Source organism: Neolamprologus multifasciatus, chromosome 17, assembly GCF_963576455.1.
Source record: "Neolamprologus multifasciatus chromosome 17, fNeoMul1.2, whole genome shotgun sequence".
NCBI classification, from domain to species: domain Eukaryota; kingdom Metazoa; phylum Chordata; class Actinopteri; order Cichliformes; family Cichlidae; genus Neolamprologus; species Neolamprologus multifasciatus.
Genome location: NC_140455.1, coordinates 14,807,406 through 14,828,287, shown reverse-complemented (window position 1 = coordinate 14,828,287; position 20,882 = coordinate 14,807,406). Strand labels below are relative to the sequence as shown.

General features: G+C 41.1%; 1 protein-coding gene and 1 long non-coding RNA gene across 2 annotated transcripts in view; one reads left to right on the top strand and one right to left on the bottom strand.

Annotated features, from left to right (window-relative positions):
• The window catches only part of LOC146499104 (uncharacterized), a 43,678-nt gene extending 25,449 nt beyond the window's left edge, over nucleotides 1–18,229 (bottom strand). Inside the window, exon 1 of the long non-coding RNA XR_014870069.1 lies at nucleotides 18,184–18,229. This is a non-coding gene — a long non-coding RNA (uncharacterized LOC146499104). The remainder of the gene's footprint in view (nucleotides 1–18,183) is intronic.
• vcam1b (vascular cell adhesion molecule 1b) lies at nucleotides 627–13,897 on the top strand. Its single transcript, XM_085137020.1, has 10 exons — nucleotides 627–758; nucleotides 3,538–3,840; nucleotides 4,941–5,246; nucleotides 5,328–5,585; nucleotides 5,672–5,938; nucleotides 6,636–6,914; nucleotides 9,698–10,000; nucleotides 10,088–10,360; nucleotides 12,022–12,282; nucleotides 12,409–13,897. Exons 1-10 carry the CDS (start codon nucleotides 713–715, stop codon nucleotides 12,567–12,569), a joined length of 2,457 nt encoding a protein of 818 aa, XP_084993146.1. The 5' UTR covers nucleotides 627–712; the 3' UTR covers nucleotides 12,570–13,897.
• Nucleotides 18,230–20,882: the final 2,653 nt, after the last annotated feature.

Genomic DNA, 20,882 nt, shown 5'->3' with positions numbered 1-20,882 from the left:
GCTTTTAGTCAGCTCAATAAAGGCATAATACCAGAAAACATACAGCATGTTTTCTTCTTTTTGGGATTCAGCCCTGGGAATTTCCCTCACAAAGTTCCTGCTGGGAGTCCAAGAAAAATGCTGATTTGTCCTTCTTACTATAACCACTGCCTGTGACGCTTCTGTCTTGTGGGTGATTTAATGTCACTGAAAAAGATCGTTGAAAAAACATCAAATTCACATAAATAGAGAAACCAAAAGTGAGAGGAAAATAACCCCGGTGTGAAACGAGGAATATCATACGTAGAGAATAACTAAATTTAACAGGAGCATGACAGAGAAAAAGATGGAAACGTGTAGTGCACAGACACGAGGAGAAAGAAAAGGCGACAGGATGTTGAAAAGAGAACGGGAGGAAAGGCCGTGGAGCAGTGAACACAGCACAAAGCGACGGTGAAGTTTTCCCGCTCATCGCGTGTCCCGCAGAGGGCGCTGTTGCCCGCGCGTGCACACACAGGCACTTGGAACTGAATGACGGGAGGGGGCGTTTGCTTCATCAGCCCTGTTTAGGGCTTCAGAGACCCTCTGTGATTCATCATCGCCGGATTTTCTGCTTCAGATTCCGAAACTCCGAGAAACGAGACGCTGCTCTGTTTGTTCACGAACCCATCCATCCATTAATCATCCGCCCATCCATCCATCCATCAGCGTATTTGTGGCCTCAACAGAGAAGATGGATCTTCTGTGTGTCCGCAGGCTCTTTGTTCAGCTCATCTCAGGTAAATGTCCTTCCTTCTGATAAATCTGGTTGTTATGTGATGTCTTTTAAACGTAGAGAGATTTTTTGGGGGGTGGGGGGTTATTGTAACCTCTGGATTTTTATTTGAGATTTCGTTCGTCATTTTCTCGTTTTTTCATCAGCTTTTGTGCTTGTGGTTATTATAGCGCAAATAAAGAATAAAAAGTAGAAACATGCGTAAAATATGAGGAAAATTCAAAAACTCACATTAAAAGCCACATTCAACTTCATGAAAATATGAAATGTTTCATTTCCTTTGCAATTTACAGTAAACTCTTTTATGTTTTGGTGTAACTCAATCAAAACAAACAAACAAACCCACTAAAAACAAAACAAAACAAAAACAAAACAAAACAAGATTTGGAAACACGAGTGACAACACAAAAATGCCAGAAACTCCAATTCCTCTAATGGCCACTCATGGATGGTTCTAAAAGTGGGTCAGTCTCAGGTTAAAACGCGCAGCTTCACACAATTAAAACGTGTCTTTCCAGTATGGTACAAATTAAGCTGTTGGCCTGTGGATCGTTTCCCCTTCATAACTGCACTGATAGTGGGGGCAGGCCGTGGCTGCTTAGACTGACACCTGGCCACCTCAGTTCTTTTATTTCTAGTACTGAATTTGGGCTCTCCTTTTTATTGACTATTTTGTCATTTTTATCTCACAATCCATTAAATATTCCAAAATGTACCACAGAAACGATGGAGAGGTCCAGCACAGTTTACAAGGCGAGGCTGCAAGCCCCAGCAATCAAAGCAACCACACCTGTAATTTAAGTCTCGCCAGTATCCAAATGAACGAGTTCTAAAAACATGAGCTATCATAAAGTTTTTATGAAGGTGGAAGCTCAACAGAAACCAAAACTGTTTATTTGTACCAAACTGTAAATGTGCTTTCTAATGTTGTAAACGTGGGCATTTGAACATGGAAGCACAGATGAACTGCAGTTTTTGTCTCTTCTACATTGGCTAAATTGTTGTAGTCCCACAGGTTATTGCTTGGTAGACACACAAGAACATCAGGTGCTGATACATTTCCATCCACATGGAGAACCTTCCTTTTCTCTTAAAATTCTTGACAAAGTAGTTGTTGAACAGCTAATGGAACGTGTGCAGGGGAATGGTTTATTTGAAGAGTTTCAGAGCTCATCACAGAAACAGCTTTAGTGAAGGGTACAAATGATCTTCTGATGGCCTCTGACAGTGGACTCACCTCTGTGCTTATCCTGCTAGACCTCAGTGCTGTTGACCATAATATTTTATTACAGCGATTAGAACATGCTGTAGGTGTAGTCATTTACATGAACAAATTGTAGTCTAAAAGACTACAATTTGTTCATGTAAATGAAGAGTCCTCTTCACACACCGAGGTTAATTACGGAGTTCCACAGGGTTCTGTGCTAGGACCAGTTTTGTTATACATGCTTCCTTTAGGCAGTATCATTAGAGAGCATAACAATTACATTTTCACTGCTATGCAGATGACACTCAACTTTATCTGTCCATGAAGCCAGATTACACACACTAATCAGTTCAACTGCAGGAAAAAGAACATAAAGACCTGGATGACCTCTGATTTCCTGCTTCTAAGTTCAGATAAAACTGAGGTTATTGTGCTTGGCCCCAAAATTTTAGAAATATGGTCTCTAACCAGATTCTTACTCTGGATGGGGATACTTTGGCCTCCAGTAACACTGTGAGGAATCTTGGAGTCATTTTTGACCAGGATATGTCCGTCAATGCACATATTAATCAAATATGTAGGACTGTTTTCTTCCATTTGCACAATATCTCTAAAATTAGAAACATCCTGTCTGTAAGTGATGCTGAAAAACTAGTTTGTGAATTTATTACTTTTAGCTGGAACTACTGTAATTCCTTATTAAGGGAATGTTTTAAAACTCCCTGAAGAGCTTTCAGTTGATCCAAAATGCTGCAACAAGAGTACTGACGGACTAGAAAGAGAGAGCACATTTCTCCTGCATTGGCTTCCCTTCATTGGCTCCCTGTTAAATCCAGAATCAAATTTAAAATCCTGTTCCTCATGTACAAGGTCTTAAATAACCAGGCCCATCTTATCTTAATGACCTTATAGTACCATATCACCACATTAGAGCACTTTGTTCTCACACTGCAGGCTTACTTGTGGTTCCCAGAGTAAATTAAAAGTAGAATGGGAGGCAGAGCCTTCAGCTTTCAGGCCCCTCTTCTGTGGAACCAACTCCCAGTTTTGATTTGGGAGAGTAAGATTAGTCTAAGTAAGACTTATATTACTTTTAAGATTAGTCTTAAGAATTCTGGTGATTCTGAATCCTCCCTTAGTTATGATGCAATAGGTCTTGGCTTGCTGGGGGCTTCCCATGATATTACTTCTTCGGTCACCTTTTTTTCACTCAGTGTGTTTATACACCATTTTGCATTTAATCATTAGTTATTAAAAATCTCCGTCTCTCTTACAATGTCTTTTGTCCTCTCTTCCTCCCCACAGGTCGTCTAATTATTGAGTCCCCCTCCCCCCCTCCTTTTTGTATTATTGCAGCATCTTTGCTTTACAATATAAAGCACCTTGAGGCAACTGTTATTGTGATTTGGCGCTATATATTCATCAGCCTCATTCATACATCATCTGTATTTGAGGCAAAGTTTACCTGAGGTTCAACTCAAGGTTAACAAACTCTAACTTTCCACTAAACCTGTTTTCTGGAACCTGGCCCAGCTATGTTGTTGCTTTGTATAATTTTTGTTGTTTCCGTCCACAGCTGTGCTCCTGATGTCATCGAAGTACATTTTGGCTCTACGGGTGGACATAACTCCTGAAACAGCTCTGTTCGGTCTGGGTGAGCGTCAGCAGCTGGTCTGCTTGTTTCAGGGCTGTACCACAACGCCAAGTGTTTCCTGGTCCATTCTGGGCGACCGGCCTCTGAGCGGGTCCATCAGCACCAACCAAACTTGTTCTGTGTTGACCTTTGAGCGTGTAAAGATGGAGCATGATGAAGCGATACTGTGTACAGTCAGCTGCAATGGAGACAGGAAACAAGCGAAACGCTCGGTGCAGGTTTACTGTGAGTTACCACTGAAATGCAGCATACATTTGAAACGTTATGTTATATATTTTCTTATTGCTCTATTTAAAACAACATGAGTTTAGTGCATGTTTGTAATTTTACCTCTGTACACATAAAGTAGATTTTAAATCTAAGATCAAGATGAGATCGAAGTGCAGAGTGTGATTAGGATTTTGGATGAAAACGAGCCTTTTGCTGAGAAACAGAGGTCTAAGACCCTTGCATCACCAAATACTGTTTCCTCCTCTGATATACTACGCCTTCATTTTTCATAACCACGTTTACTTTATTTTAAAACACTTGCTGTCACTTTAGGATAATTTTTCAAAGTGCAGGGTAATCCATTAGATTACTTCCTTACATCACAGAGGAAGAAGAAGAAGTTTGACCTTGTGATACGTAGTTAGATTTATGAAAGGGTCCATTCTAATCCAAACCGCGATCCTTTCCACACTACACCTAGCAGTTTTGGTTACCAAAATCAAGTGAAAAGGTGAACAAATCTTGGCTTTTAAGTCCTGTAAAAGACTTTAGGGGCTTTCATTCTCTCCCAGCAATATGCTTTTCTAGTGCATCACTTTAATTCTACTACAGCAAACAAAAATCCACGGTAGCAAGTAAAATGTAACCCACCTCACTCTGAATCATTATGGACACCAGAATCAGCCTAATCAAAGCAATTTATTTCAATTTGTTTATTAATCTGACTTGCCAACTAAAACTGGTAAACTCGCGATCACCCACCAAAACCAAAACTGCACAGACTTCTTGAGGGTCTGTAACACACCCTAGGTAATATTATTTGTCTGGCAATTTTGTTAAAAATGCTTCAAAAGGCGAAGCGCTAGCAGTCACCAGCTGGCTGTCTGTGTCGGGACGCCTGTCTGTCAAAGTGGCGTTACCTTCATGCCTCACCAGCATCCACGCAGAGAAGTTAGCATTAAAAAAAACTGTGTGCTTATGAATTATCCAGACACAAAAACCACATTGGAACCAAACTTAAGGTGCTACAAGTAGAATTGCACTCTTTTTATTTACTATTAGACTGTTGTTGTTATAAGAATTAATGCCTGCCCTCTGTGTCTCTGCTGTTCTAGCCTTCCCGTCGGACCCTGTCATCACAGGCCAGGATAATGTCAAACTGGGGGTAAAGTCCACCCTGACCTGCAAGGCATTTAACATATATCCTGATGAGGAGGTGAACATCAGTTGGCACAGTGGGAACACTATTCTGCAGACCACAGTGCAAGATGGTGAATCCGGGGCAGTCCAGTCTGACTACAACTTCACAGCTGAAAACACGGATCAGGGAAGAAATATCACCTGTAGGGTCACACTGAAGCTGAAGGACCTGCCAGATAACAAGAGGACCAGAGAAAGCGCAGTGCCAATAAATGTCTTATGTGAGTCTGGGTTTGGTTCTGAGTCCTCACGTCTGAGTCTTGTTGTCCGTGTCCTCATAAACCCGACTTCTCTGTCTCCAGATGCTCCTGTCGTGAAGAAGTTGGAGTCTAAGGAAGTTATGGCCGGCTCTCCGCTCACTCTCACCTGTTTGGCAGAGGGAAATCCTGAGCCGACCATCACCTGGAGTTTCAGGACAGCAGATGGCCGAACTCTGCAACGCGGTCAAGGCGGTCAGCTCAACTTCACAGCGGTGGAACTGTCCGAGGCTGGACGGTACGAGTGTGATGCGCGAAACACGGAAGGAACCCACAGTAGCACCGTGGACGTCACGGTTCACAGTGAGTGATGGTCCTGTTTCACTCTTAGTATGTGCACTTCCATTAGTTTCAATGAGTCAGTTGTGTCCCTTGTGTCTCCCTAACAGGTCCACCCACTAACACCTCCCTCTCTGTAATTCCGGGTGAGGAGGTGGTGGAGGGTCAGCAGGTAACTTTTGTCTGTAGCTCAGAGGGTGCTCCGCTCCCCAGACTGGTGCTGAGCAGGAATGGGACAGAACTTCAAAGCGTTGACAGAGCGTCCACGATAATCTTCAACCTGTCTTCCGCCCTGCTCGAACACTCTGACGTCTACCAGTGTGATGCCTCTAATCTGTACGGATCCCAGCTGGCCTCCAGCTCCATCACTGTCAGAGGTAATCTTTCCTCCAGTTTGTATCTTACAAGGTGATCTCAGAAAAACTCTCAAATTTTAATATGAAATGAAATTAATGAAAGTACCTCATGTGAAGGTACTCCTAAATGACCATCATGTGTTGTGATGGATGCCTCTAATCCCATTTCCTGATCCTTCAACCTGCTGTGAATATTCTTCCTCAGATGTCACACCAGATTATTGCAGACATAAAGCATCATAGTTACAGATTATATCACAATATCTATCTTGCAATACAATTGATATAGTCATCAATTTCATTTGTAATTTTTCAGGTGCAGGTCAAATGTCTCGTTCCTCCAACATGAGGGTGGAGTAGTAGGAACAATAATGAGAAGTGTTACATTTCTTATCAAAACATTTCTTGAGTTTGATCTCATAGCCCTGCAGCCACAGAGAAAGGGAAGCTTCTATAAAGAGAACTTCAGAGTGCAAACCTCTGTAGTAAAGTGAAGGCTTAGCTATAATTATTGATTAAGCTACAATGGACCAGACCCAGTTTAACCACTTTGCAGATTAGTTTGGATCCATGTTTAAAGTGAGAGAAAAACTATTTAAGTTAATAGTGTAAGGGTAAAATAAAAGCCTCTCCTGTAAAAGAGCCTTCACAGACAAGATTAGAATAACTGCTTTCAGCGTGAACATGCAGGATCAGTAAGATGTCTGTGTTCCTCCAGCTCACCCTCTACAGGTCGAGGCGAGTCCTCAGGTGTCTGCAGCGAGAGGTTCAGCTCTGAGTCTGAGCTGCAAGGCCTCCGGCTGTCTGCACAACCCCATCCTCCTCACCTGGTTGAGGAAAGACCAGAACCAGACTGTCCTCCAGACAACCTGGCCGCAGGACGGACTGTCTGTGCTCCATCTGCAGGACCTGGATCTCCAGGATCGGGGTGAATACAGCTGTCAGGCTCAGTGCGAGACCGTCAACAGGAGCAGAAACATTCAAGTCCATGTCTATTGTGAGTCTGACACACCTGAGAGCAGTTATAGTCCCGCACTGCCACTTTATTTGGTTTCAAATCACACCTATTAAACCTATTAAGTAGATTTTCATGTTCATTTGAAGAATCCTCTCAAACCATTTAGAGATTGCAGTAGGTGTCGAGTGGAGAGTGGACCCAAATGAAGACACCAGAGACAGAACAAAGCTTAAACTAAAAGCGAGCCTTTATTGATGGCTGAAAAAGTGAGAAAAAAAATGGGACACAACGACTAACCTAACAAAACCTCAACTGGGAAAAGCAACTAAAACCTGAATGCATGACTCTGAAAACAGGATGAACTGGGAACCTAAGGCATGAAACATGAACAGGGACGTGAAAACATCGACCAGGAAAACCTAAACATGAAATACCTGACTTGACGCTTGCCACACAGACAACCCGACGAGGAACAATACACACAATATGTACACGGAGGGTAACGAGGGAACCGCAATTGGAGGGAGACACAGTTGGACCTAATCTGACATAATGAGACAAAGGGGAAGCAAAGCTAGATAAACTGAACAGAGGACAAGGACTATCAAAAAGAAACAGGAACACTCTGACAGACTCATGACACGCAAGCTTGACATGGTGACTGGGAAGACGAGACAAACTAACCACAGGAGGAGATCGGACACTGAGGGGAGGAAGATCTAGATACTAAACAGAAAGGATCTAATAAGAACACTAAAGTACAGGCAAACTAAACATAAACCCCTCAGAGAATCTAATCTAATTTAGATTATCTTATTGCACAGTCCAAAAACATAAACACGGGTCACTGACAGTAGGAATTGTACTGCAAAATATATGATAAAGACTCTTTAATAATTGATAATTATTAGATTAACAATGAGAGGAAAAGAGGAAGTTAGAGGAATTTAAAGATAAATGAAAAGGATTTGTTGTTGTTTTTGGGTGGTTTTTTTCTTACACTGTGTTGTGTCTGACTTGTGTCCTCGTATTTTAAGAGTTTTATGTACTAAAAACTTGAAGCAAAACCCTTACAAGTAAAGCAGAACAGCACAAGCAGGAAAGAACTTCTAAAACATAAGAAAATGTGATGTTTGTCAGTTTTATTCCCAGCAGTCTCACACAACAGGAGTCAGACATTCAATAATCTCAGAGGTGCAATCAAAAGATGAACTGCTCATAACAGACATGAGGCTTAGTAATGTTTGCACAGATGTCCTGACGCCGAGCTGCTCATCAGTGTGGGGGTAGAGCTGCACACCACTGCTTTCACTGCTTTGGCGATACAGAGAGCAGAGCATGCCCCGACAAACATTGCCGTTTTCATGACTGATCAGTTAGCCTAGATCAGGCTTTCTAGATTTTTCTCCAAAGTCAGTGTGTTTTTATAAAAAAAAAAAACTCTGTTTCACCGGATCACATCAGAGCTAAAAAGCAGCTCCAAGAGAAACTGCAGTGACTAACAATTACTAACACGCTCGTGATCTGAGAGCCACAAACAGGCTCATTTTAAAAGGTTTGTTGACCGTCAGATCTGAGCTGAAGAAGATGAACTCCAATGCTCTGTCAGGAAATGACAACATGGGGGAAAGAAGCCAAACACTCGCCCATGCACTCATCTTTACCCCCCTACCACTTCAACAAAGACTGAAAACATGCAAAATCCTCCCACACAGAAAGGAGGCGAGGACTCAGTGTTTCTGACAGTTACATCCACACTTGGAATATCTGCTAGTGCATGACCTCGTTATGGCACTGGACAAGAAGCAGGAAAATGACCATAACTTAACCATCCTCATCAAGTTGCTGAAAGTCTTCCAAGTCACTTAAGGTTGCTCAGCTCTCCATTCACGGACTTTTACATTCTAGTTGTTAAACTTGCTTTTCAATGACAAAGATTTTAGAGATGCAGTTGTTTGTTGCATGCCTCGTGTGTTCCAGATATTTTCATACTTTGTTACTAGGTTTTTAAAGTCAGAGTTCTTACTTTGATCTCGGATAGTTTAGAGTCCACTGGTTGTTGTATTTTCAGAGTTTACAGTGTTCCCTGACAAGGTTCCCTGCTTTTATAGGTGTTGAAAACGATTCAGTGGAACCAAAATTGTTTTTGAGAATCATAAAAGGACTCATTTAGGTTTCAGAAGTTAATTTAAAGAGGTTTTTGAGGTCTTTCAGGTGAATCTAGTATTCTTTACAGAGTTTTTAAAGCTTTGGAAGGTGGACCATTTGAGATTTCAGTGATCCCATTTCAAAGGTTTTAAATGGGATCTGTGAGTTTATAGGATATTAAGGAAGTTTGGCGCTTTGTTAGGCTTGAAGAGCTCTTGATGAGATGAATGAGGAGGTTTTAGATGAACATATTTTATTGGTTGAAATTGCATTAGATTAGCAGTCCAATTTTCTTTAACAGTTTCTTTAAAAAGCTGTGCATATATTGAAGGAAAGGGTCTCGGCTAGGATTCAGGGTCCTTGAATCTGCTGGAATCGGTACTGACATTTTGCAGGTCTTTCTCGTGGTCTTAGAGTTCTGTGGTGGGGGGCTGTTTTGAATCTAAAAATTTCAGATCATGAATCCCAACTATGATTCACCGCTGTAAATTCCAAAATATCAGAAAAGCATAAAAAACTTTACTTTTGATGTCTGTTGACTTTGATGTAAAATGTTTCTTATGTATAATTAGCCATCAATTGATGTTTAAATCTTTGGAAGCCGATTCTTATTGGCACAATTTATATATTTTCACACTCCTGAATCAGCTACTTACTTCTCTCTCTCTCTCCAGCGTTTCCATTTGATCCCGTACTGGAGAATCCTGGCCCTGTCCTGCTGGGTGAAGAAGCAGTCTTCCGCTGTGATGTCATTAATGTCTTCTGGGCTAATCAGCTGAGGATTCAGTGGCTTTTGGGAAACAAAACGGTGGCGGAAAAGTCGTTCAGTTTCTCCAGTGTTTTACAGAACGTCTCTTTTAGTCTCCATCACCGGGTTGACGAGGATCATCAGGTGCTGACCTGCAGCGCAGACCTACTGCAAGAAGGCGGAGACTTGTGGAGGTCCAAGAGGACCAGCATCCATCTGCAGGTCCACTGTAAGTGTTTGTTTTTATGTTTTTTCTGCAGCTCTCATTTTTTTTCAGATCCAGCTTTATTAAACTCCTGATCTAATTCTTTTTCAGATCCTCCGAGGAACACATCACTGTTAATTAGGCCAGACGAGGAGCTGGTGGAGGGTCGTCACGTGACCTTTAGCTGTCACTCAGATGGAGCTCCGGCCCCAGCACTGGTGCTGAGCAGAAACGAGATGGAGCTTCAAAGAATCACACCAGCCACCTCATCACCACTGACCTTCACCTTCTCCCCGATCCTCCTGGAACACTCTGACCTTTACCGGTGTGAAGCATCCAACAAGTATGGATCTGAAGTGGCTTCTCACTCCATCACTGTCAAAGGTCAGATCATTAATAATAATTATAACAGGCGTCTTTCGTAAAGAAGGAGGGAATGACATGTTGTACACTTCAAAAAAAATCATCCATCCATCTAATTCAGGATGGATGGAGGGGGGATAGGAAGGGAGAGAGGAAGGACAGATGTCCAGGCAGGAGAAACAGGGAAAGAGACAAACATTCACACTCACATTCACACCTTAGTGTGGTTTATAAAATCAGCTAATTTAAATTTCATCCATCCATATTTTAAATCACGCTCTACCTTCATCAGCCCTTTGTTTTCCTTTTGTTTTTTTTTCTCTGACAGCTGTAATCAGAAGCCAGAGACAGAAATAAACTTCCGGCATTACAGTGGAGTCATTAGTTCAGAACTTTAGCTGCCAGGCTCAGTGCCACCATGCATTCAAGGATGAAAACTCAGTATAAGTTAAAGCGTTTTGCTGCTGTGGTTTTCCTAAGAGGGCCATCGAGTGAAAGAGGTTGAAATACATTGAATAATGCAAAAGTGAATCTTATGAACGCAGACATTCTGATTATTTCTTTACCAAACATTCAAAACTTCTCTGTCTTCTCTTGCGTTAGAGCTGATCCAGGTTGTGGCAGACATAAAAATAGATTTATGTCCGTGGGCCTTCTAAACCCAACTGGTTAAAAATAACCATATTTATTGAAAAGGCCCCATGAGCTGTAAGTGAAACAGTGAGGAGTAGATGACCTACTAAATGATGAAACGCAAAGAAGCAAAATGTGAAAGAATGTTTAGTATCAAACTGGCACTGTTTTTTTTCCTGTGGCAGGGCTCTCCACTATCAGGTGATGATGTGTTGGTTAGAGGTGTGACAGAAGGTCAGCAGGTTCAGCTGAGCTGCTTTCACACGCTTTTCACGTTCACTGTATGACCCTCTTTCCACTGAGATTTAGATTACACGTCCTTATGTTAAAAGAGGACGGGGTTCGTTTAAACAGATATGAGGCAATTGTTGTTGTGATTTGATGCTAAATAAATAAAATTGAATTGAAAATTGAATTGGTCAAACTAACTGAAGTGTTTCTTGAAAATCAACAGAGAATGAACTTTCAGCGACGTCTACAGAATGCACTGTAAAATCAGCAAAATACACTGTAAACTAGATGAATAAACTATAAGAACCAGCAACACAGTGTAGCCCAAGTGTACTGTGGTTTATGCTCAAAGCATGATTTTACTGCATTAAAGATAGTACTGTACCTATAGCTATAGATGCTGAGTTGCATGGGGATTTGAGGTAGATAGTATTCTTAGAGTTTATAGGATAAAGTGCATTATGAGTATATGGATATAAGTTGCTTGTGTTCTAAAGTGCTTTGATTGGACAGTAAGACTGGGAAAGTAATGTACCTTGCTATAGCTGGATGTGCATCTTACCAAGGATGTTGCTACAGTTAGTTACAAACCACAAAATCAAAAAGTACAATAAGTACAGCGATGTTATTAGTAATTTGTAAACTGTAATATATACTGTATGAACACAATATATTAGTTAGAATAAAGCTAAACTCCCCAAAATGACAAGTTTCTCAGTTGGGTCTTTTCACATTTCCTGCAAAAGCAGTTGTACAACAACAACAACAACAACAACAACAAAAAGGAAGATCTAATTTTAATCTGTTTTCTTATCCAGCTCCTCCGAGGAACACCACAGTCCACATCCTGCCGTCTACAGTGGTCCAGGAGGGGCAAAATGTCACTGTCTGCTGCCAAACCATCAGTTTCCCACCGTCAGCTGTGATTCTCAAGAAAATGGCCAATGGCACAGAGCTATATTCTACTAATGGAACTTTCCTACTGGTCAATCTCACAGCCAAAGACTCGGGGTTATACCAGGTCAACGTGACCAATGACCTTGGGTACCAAGTCAAAATCTTCAGCATCAGTGTCAGAGGTCAGTAAAATTCATTTGGATTTTATTATTCCCTTTAAGTTAAAATGCTCAAGTTTGATTTGAACATATGTTACCCACAGCAGTTCTGTAAACAGTTTCACAAAACTGGCCTATTTTCTTGTGCAGAGAGAAGTACCAAGCTTCCACCCAGTTTCAGCGTCATCATCATCCCAGCTGTCTGCATCGCCACTGTTCTAGCAGCTTCTGCTCTGTTCCTCGACTACGTGAGGAGATCCAGGAAGAAAGGCTTTTATCAACTGCCCCAGTCTGCTCCACCTTCAGCCTGAGGCCAACCCTGGCCTAAAAGGCCCCTGGTTCATGCAGCTACCAAGTGTGTAGCGTCAACACATCTGAATCTATGGCTGTCAGATTTTTTTAAATGTGACTACCATGTGCATGTGGCTGCTGCAGGACAATATCTCAATATGACCGATGGCTTTTATTTCAACATGTGCTTTGTGCTTTTAAACACATGGCTTTGATATTCATAGGTGTGACCATGTTGTCCCAGCAATAAGCGGCTAACAAATGACATAATGATTTTCAGTATCCAGGAACATGTGGCTATATTGTCTTTCCGTGTGGTTAACACGTTCCATCACATGGCTACATGTCACATGTAACTGCCAACTCTGCAGATGTGTTTTACAGTTCATGGCCCAATCACATCTCATTGTATGGCTACTGCTTTATGTAACATGTGAATTAGACATGCTGATGTGTGGCCACCACTTCTAATAAGGTGTTGTGTGCTAACCATCCCCAATTATGTGGTTACCCCATCTTGACCTGTAGCTAGCATTTCCTAAAATGTGACTACTACCTCTTAATGTTTTACTACCACTTCTCACAATCCCAACATGGTATAAACCTCCCAATACACCCTCACATCCCAACAGGAATTGCCATACAGTTATCTTCCATTTGCCAAAAGCAGGCATGTATCACGGCATGTGATAATATCAAACCCTATCCTATCCTGTCGTATCCTGTCACATCTTATCCTTGGTTATTGTGACATGGGAATTCTACCTCCTGATATACGGTTTAAATATTTCAACATGTGGCTTGCTATCTGTTCACACATGAAGCTAATTTTGTCCAACATGTGACAAAACTACCCAGAAACCACTCCCAAGTTCATGGCTGCCAAATTTTAAAATCTGGCTGTTCTTCCAGCAAGTTACCAACATCCATGGCACTAATCAACACGTGACTACAACAGTCCAGCTTGAAAAATAAACACTACCTACGGCTCAGTAATCTTATATGCAATAATGTTCACTGTCAGTTTTCAGCAGCATTTTATTCTCTTATCAGGGTGAGCTGAGTTAATGACTTTTCAGTGACTGTGAACTTTCCTCTCAGTGAGAGCTACTCAGCTTAAAGATTTGTGGAAAGCAAAGATGTTGCTCAACTTGTTAATGGAGACTTTCTGACTGACACCATATGGCTGAACTCTCCCAGAAAGTCTTCAGTCTCTTCTGAACTCTCGCCGTGGTACTGCTGCACACTTGGTGTGATGTGGAATTATCTGCAGAGTTATAAGAGATGATATGTAAATATGTGTACAGTTTCTTTTTGCTTGCTTTCAATAAAGATATTTATGTCTTTATTTCTTATCACAGGCTTTTTGAAATTTCAGTGTGCAGGATTTCCCCGGGAATTCCCTGTAAGTGGCGAGCTTTCGCTTTTATTTCTGTTAGATTCGGTGTTTACTGGAATCTTTGGCATTGACTCAGCTATTACCATGGTGACGGCTGAGCTGCATTTCAGTCATTTCAGCTCGCCAGCCTTTAAACCCAAAATTAAATACAACACTGTCTGTTTTTCTCTTTCCTTACTGCTCATTCACAAGAAAGATCTGGCCAAGAAAGAAATTCTCACCAAACTCCCCACACACAAACTACAAAGCAACTAAAGACAGATATAAAACCACAACAACAACAAAGAAAACAACCAAAAAAGGCAAACTGACCCGAAGACACACAGAAAACTACTGCCAAAAATAAATACTGCATAAATATACAAAAAAAACCTTTATAATACATTCTTCTAGTCTGTGAGTGTTTCTCCTATATGCAACCTTAGCCTTGTTTCTCATAATCCATCTTTGGACTCAAGTCCTAAAGGTGTCATAAAAGCCCAGAGACTTAGTGCCCAGTGAAAATCTCCTGATTGTTGTTGAAAAGGTCTAAACCAAGAAAACCACAAAACCACATTAAAAGCCCTGTTTTTATCAGGAAGCAGCAGGATGTGCCTAATCATGGAAGGGTCCAACAAACTGGAAGGATAAATTAAAAGAGTTCTGTTGGCTTTTGTTTTCAGTGTGAAGCGAACTGGGTCCTCGTTGTCATAGAAACAGGAAGGTTTCAGAAGCGAGGTGTGAAGAGGGGAGTCAGTATGGATCAGACCAAGTATTTGGACCAGTTTCGAGTCAGACTCTGTAACAGTCTGTGCTTCTCTAGCTCTATTTACCATTTTAAGGAGCCATCAACATCATTGCATAGATCTCTATGATAAACGGACCTTTGGAAGGCTGACCTATTACAGTTTCCATACTCAGGTGAGGGCTTTGAGAAGAGATTGAAGGCATGAAAAAAAAAAACCCACTTCAGTGGATGATGAAATACTGATCCGTATGCAGACTCTCTGGGAAGATAATAATGCCATCTCATTAACTTTTAACATGCTGCTCTCAAACAAACAGAGGTGAATTAACAACACGGACTAATGCAACTGCAGAAACAAGCCAGGTGGTGAAAACTGAAGCTTAATAAATAAGAAAACAGAGAAAACAACAGAGAACAGCTACAGCTAACATGGAGGGCAGCAGAAGTGCACTTTGCTCAGTAAAGGTACACCACACATACAAAATAAATAAGGTACTATAAAACATAAAAATATATTTATTCAAAATACTATCTAAAATACTATTTTCACTTAATAGCAAATATCTTCACCACCACTGCAACAAAACTTATGACATTGGTTAGGTGTACTGGCATTCGGACAGTTAGTAGATTAGGTTTTGATTCATTTAAACTAATATAATCATCCTGCTGCAAGACAGAATAAATCAATATGTTTATCAATAATTAAATCATGTACAACCCGAGATTTGTAACAGAAGGATAGCAGTAAGAGTGAAAGGGAAAGTTTACAAGAATACCCACTGTGAGCTTAACTAGAACTCTGAGGGTGAATAATAGCCCAGAGTTCAGAAGAAAGAAATGACCTATACTGAAACTGAACAACTAAAAAAAATTGTTTAAAAATACTGCTTAAGACGCTCCAGATCAGGAATACAAAGGAGCTCCATTTTCGTTTTGCTCTGACAGGAAATACCAATGAAACAGGAGATTAAAATGACAAGACACAGCAGAACTCTTGTCCTCACTTATTACACAACGCCACTTGGAGGTGAGAGGTCTTGGAGGCCCATCAGGACACACAATATGAAAAACACCAGATGGAGTAAAGAGAAATGCATTAATCAACAGAGTCCCTAAAATGTTTCAGCTGAATGTGCATAAACTACAGTCGCACACTCCATGAGTGTGCCTGCATAGATGCCACAGTCATCTGGACAGATAAATGTATGTTATTCTTCCGTTTTGTATTCCAAATGCATTTGGAATGAAATAATCCGTTCTACTTTAAACGGCCAAGGTTTTATTTGAACAGGTGTCCATCTGCATAGAAACGACTGCATAAAAGATGCAGGCCATAAATCTTTTTTCTTTATCCTTTAACCTCGGTTTCTCTACTAGAGGTCTGGGAGCTTGAGGGTCCTGCACATTATCTTTGCTGTTTCAAGGACTGTGCTCTTCTGGACAGGAATCTCAGATGTTGCTGGAGCCACCTGTCTATCCTCTTCATGTAACCCTTTCTGCTGGGGTTACTTGCCTAGTAGAATTCCAACAGTGCCCTGTTCTCATCTCTTGCCCACTTTTGCCTCCTTGTTCCACTTTTGCCTCCTTCTCATCAGTGTGTCCTGGTTCCTCAACACCTGACATGGACCTTGTTAATCTAGGCTAAGGACTATGCCATCAGACTTGGAGGTGATGATTCTTATTCCCACCACTTTGCACTCTTCTACGCTTTGTTGATAATCCAGGATCCCATCACCTGCAAAAAACAGATGCATTGTTCGCCCTCTATCTGACGTTTGACTAACAGATGAACTCTTTTTTTTTTTTTCCAGCGCCTTGGCACACTTAGGAGTCTGATCCCCCTGTAATTGGAGCACACTGTCCCTTCCCCTTTACCTGGTGGGACAAAATGGCCCCGGCCAGGGAAAAATTAGGAGGTTCCCCACAGAGAGCCTTCTAAACCAGCAGGAAGGCTGTCTGGTGTGGCTCTGTCCACTGGGCCAGATCTGGGGCACCCTTACAGGTGAAAGGTTTGGCATATACCGCCGGTAATAGCCAGCCACCACATATACTCCACCCAGGTGTCACTATGGATGATAACGCCATCCAAGTAGGTGGCAGCATATGCAGCATGTGGACACAGTACCAGGTCCATGAGGAACTGGGAAGTGGCTTGGGCTGCAAACAAGCCAAATAGAAGTATGACGAATTGGTACAAACCGTATGCAGTGGAGAAAGTCGCTTTCTCTGTAAGACTCTAGGGACAAGGGAATCTGCTAGTAGCCCTTGGTTAAATCCAGTGTCATGAAAAAACAAGCCGTGCCTGGGGCATGGGATAAGTGTCAAACTGTGACCCTCATTCACCTTGTGGTAGTCAACACAGAACCGTATAGACCACATCTATCTTCACCACGAGAACTATGGGGCTACACCACGTACTGCACTCTTATATTACTCACATATTCAGCATCCCAGCCAGTTCCTTCCACACAATTTGTCTTTTATTTTCAAGCAATTTATAGGGGCATGAATGCAACGTCACCCAAGGCTCTATTAGAGTGGTACAAGGGGGAGAACACATCTGCAATGCAAATGCAGGAACATTGAAGGATTATGTTATTTGTTATTTTCACGGTAGAGGACGTGCAAAACGATGCTGCTGCAGCGTTGGCGTTTTCTTTTCTATCCAAATGAGGGCAGTGAGTCTAATGGTTACCATGGAAACTGATCAGCAGTCCTCTCACAGCACATACTGATTTCATAACCAGCTGACTAATGTTTTATGTTTTACATTTACATGACAATTCTATCAACATAAGTGGTTTGACATGTGGTGAGCATCTTGAGACTAAAAGACAATCTCTCAAATTTAAGAAGATAAGGTGAGAGAGATACGTTAGAGAGATTAGAGATGTGGTAACAAAGCTATCCGACACCAGGTTGGGCTTTGACCTGAAAGACTCTGCACTGGCCTGGAGTGTCTGAACTTCAGTTGTATATCAGCACCATCTGCTGCTCATAGCTGAGGCAGGGCAAGGCTTTTATTTTTAAATATCATGCTATTTTTAATTATTTCCCATAGAAATCCCATACAGCTTGCGTTGCTGAAACTTTAATATTGAGCTTCATTCAGTGGTTTTAGTAAGGTGCAACTTATGGCTTAAATTGGTTGTATAAAAAATACTCCCCTAGTATAGAAGGTATATCACACTTATAACACTAATACACTTATAACTTACTGTAAATAAAAGAGTCAAAACAAATAAAAAGAAATACTACTACTCTACTTGAGTACTCAAAGCGCTTTATACAACATGCCTAATTCACCCATTCACACAAGCGCATTTTTCTACACCTAAGTATCCAACATTCACACTCCAGTGAATGCATCGGAGACCAGCTTATGGTTCTGTACCTTGTCAAAGGATCCTTAGGCATGCAGACTGTCATAGCCAGGGATTTTACCACAAACCTTCTGATTAGTAGATAACCTCTAACTCCTGAGCTACAGCCACTACAAATCTACATCTTCACTTGATTTTTGCAACACCCCCCCCCCCCCCCCCCCCCCCAACAAAAAACAAAAAAAACCAAATCATTTGGTTGTAGTTTCTTGTAAAGATCCATCTTAATCAATGTACTCTTGAAGCCTCTATTATAATAAATGTCTCAAGCCTGAAAAGGGTTGGAGCTGGGCCTCTGGTCAAAGTAGGTCAAACTGGTGTTGAAAGGCCTTTAATGGTCTTGCCATGCTATTTCTTTTTCTCCAGTGGAGCCTTAAGCCTTCCATTGTCCTAGGCCTGAAGAATATTGTCTGATATTGTGAACTTGTTCTTTTTTTACTATTATTGCCTGCTGCTCCCGAACTAGCTCCATACTCCTCATCTGCATTAACTGCTTGTTCCTACGTGTTTGAATGGACTGAGAGAGCAGTGAACGGTGGGCAGGCATATTGCAGGTGAGTATTCCTTAGGTAATTGGTTGCTGTCTTGTGATAATGGGTTGAAGTGGGTTTGTACTCAGACCTGTCCACAGCAAAGCAACAATGACAAAAAAGAAGTGTCAAGCATTGTTTCACTGAATGAATCACTGAAGACAGATAAGAGAGCAAGGTTAAACAGGGCACAAAGCAAAAACTAGTTCTGAACATGAGATAGCAAATTACTGCCATAGTCCTGAGAACAACACGGCAGAGAAGCGAAGCACAAGCTGTTTCTTCTAATACTACTGACTGACAGGTCTCCAACCTTCCTCTAATCTCAAAATTTAGTGAAACAGCTAACAGATCATCTGCAGTTCCAGTGGTTTATTTAAAGAGTTTCAATCAGGTTTCAGAGCTCATCTCAGCACAGAAACAGAATTAATGAAGATTGAAAACAATGTTCTTTGGCCTCTAACAATGGACTTATCTCTGTGCTTATCCTGCTAGACATCAGGGCTGCGTTCAATACTGTTGATTGAGCGATTAGAGCATGCTGTAGGGATTAAAGGTACTGTGCTGCAGTGGTTCGAATTATACCTATTTAATTTTTATTGCTATGCACATGATACCCACCTTTATCTGTCCATGAAGCTAGATAAAAGACAAAGACCTGGATGGCCTCTAATCTCCTGCTTCTAAATTCAGATAAAACTGAGGTTATTGTACTCACCAATAAAAATCAGAGAAACATGGTGTCTAACTGGATACTTACTGGATGGCATTACTAATGTCCAGTAACACTGTGAGGAATAATTTTTGACCAGGATATTGTCTTCAATGTACATATTAAACAAATATGTAAGACTGCTTTCCTCCAATTGCACAATATCAGTGATGCTGAAAAACTAGTTCATGCATTTATTACCTCTGTCCTGGACTACTGTAATTCATTGTTATCAGGATGTCTTAAAAACTGCCTGAAAAGTCTTCAGTTGATCCAAAATGCTGCAGTGAGAGTACTACAGGGACCACAAAGAGAGAGCATATTTCTCCTGTATTGGCGTATCTTTGTTGGCTCCCTGTTAAATCCAGGATCAAATTTAAAATCCTTCTCCTCACATACAAGGTCTTGAATAATCGGGCCTCATCTTATCTTAAAGAGCACATAAACCCAATTAGAGCACTTCACCCACAGACTGTTGGCTTACTTACGGATCCTGGAGTATTTAAAAGTAGAGTGGGAGTAACAAACCTTCAGCTTATAGGGCCTTCTGGAAGCAGCTCCCAGTTTGAGTTGTGTCTATACACGTCTCTAAATTGAATTTTTGCTAAGCTAGTCCTTTAGCCTTCCCAGTCATGTACCCATGTTTGTCTGTTTTTCTCTCCAGTCCTTGTGTCGAGCCAATGTGTCTTAGTCTCAGTATTTGTACTTCCTGTTTCCTTTTGATCTTGTGTTTTTGGGTCCACAACTCTGCCTGCCACCCACCTACACCTGTGGATATTACAACTGCTTTATGGAAAATTTATTTTTACAAATTCAATGGAAAAAGCAACCTCAAACAATTAAAGACTGTTTCATTTTAGATGTCATACAGACTTGTGGCTCTAAAGCAGGGGTCTCAAACTTAAATGAGCTGTGGGCCACTGCTGGCACTGTCATCTCATTGGAGGGCCACTTTAGTATTCAAGTAGTACAAAGACAAACAAACAAACAAGAAAACACCCACAAATATTTCTGAAAATGTAGTTTTTTAAAAATTTCAAATATTGTACAACAAGACAAAACTACAAATGGGAATGCAATTCCCCCCCCACTCTTAACTGAGTGGACTACCAAATAAACATATTTGTACCCAGACACATGGCAGGACTTTGGTCATAATTTTGTTCATGTTTAACAAAATAAAAATGCAGACATAAATGTACACATTAGTTTTTCACACAAAACATGTTGTTACCTTCTGCTCATATTGCCTTTATATTAAGTAACTTTTTGCTTTTTAAAGAACTTATTTTAACATTGCACATTGACGTGGGCCCTGGGCTGAGGGCCCATTATTTTAGACCCCTGCTCTAAAATAATGCGTAGTGTAATTTTGTAGCATTGTAGCTCGTGACGTGTATACTTTTGGATGGTTATAATGTGGCTTTTAATCAAAATCTCTATAATGGGTGAATATGATGGGATTTTTACCTCAGAAATCTCAAAGACCTCTACACAAATGTCTTTTGTCACAGGCTTAACTTAAGCCTCCTTCACCCTTTATATGTTTCATGCTGCGTGTCTTATGTTGTCAAGTTCG

Coding starts and splice junctions, on each gene's coding strand:
- vcam1b (XM_085137020.1), top strand. CDS start 713: ATGGATCTTCTGTGTGTCCGCAGGCTCTTTGTTCAGCTCATCTCAG. Junction 6,915..9,697: donor CATTCAAGTCCATGTCTATT/GTGAGTCTGACA, acceptor CTCTCTCTCCAG/CGTTTCCATTTGATCCCGTA. Junction 10,001..10,087: donor CATCCATCTGCAGGTCCACT/GTAAGTGTTTGT, acceptor ATTCTTTTTCAG/ATCCTCCGAGGAACACATCA.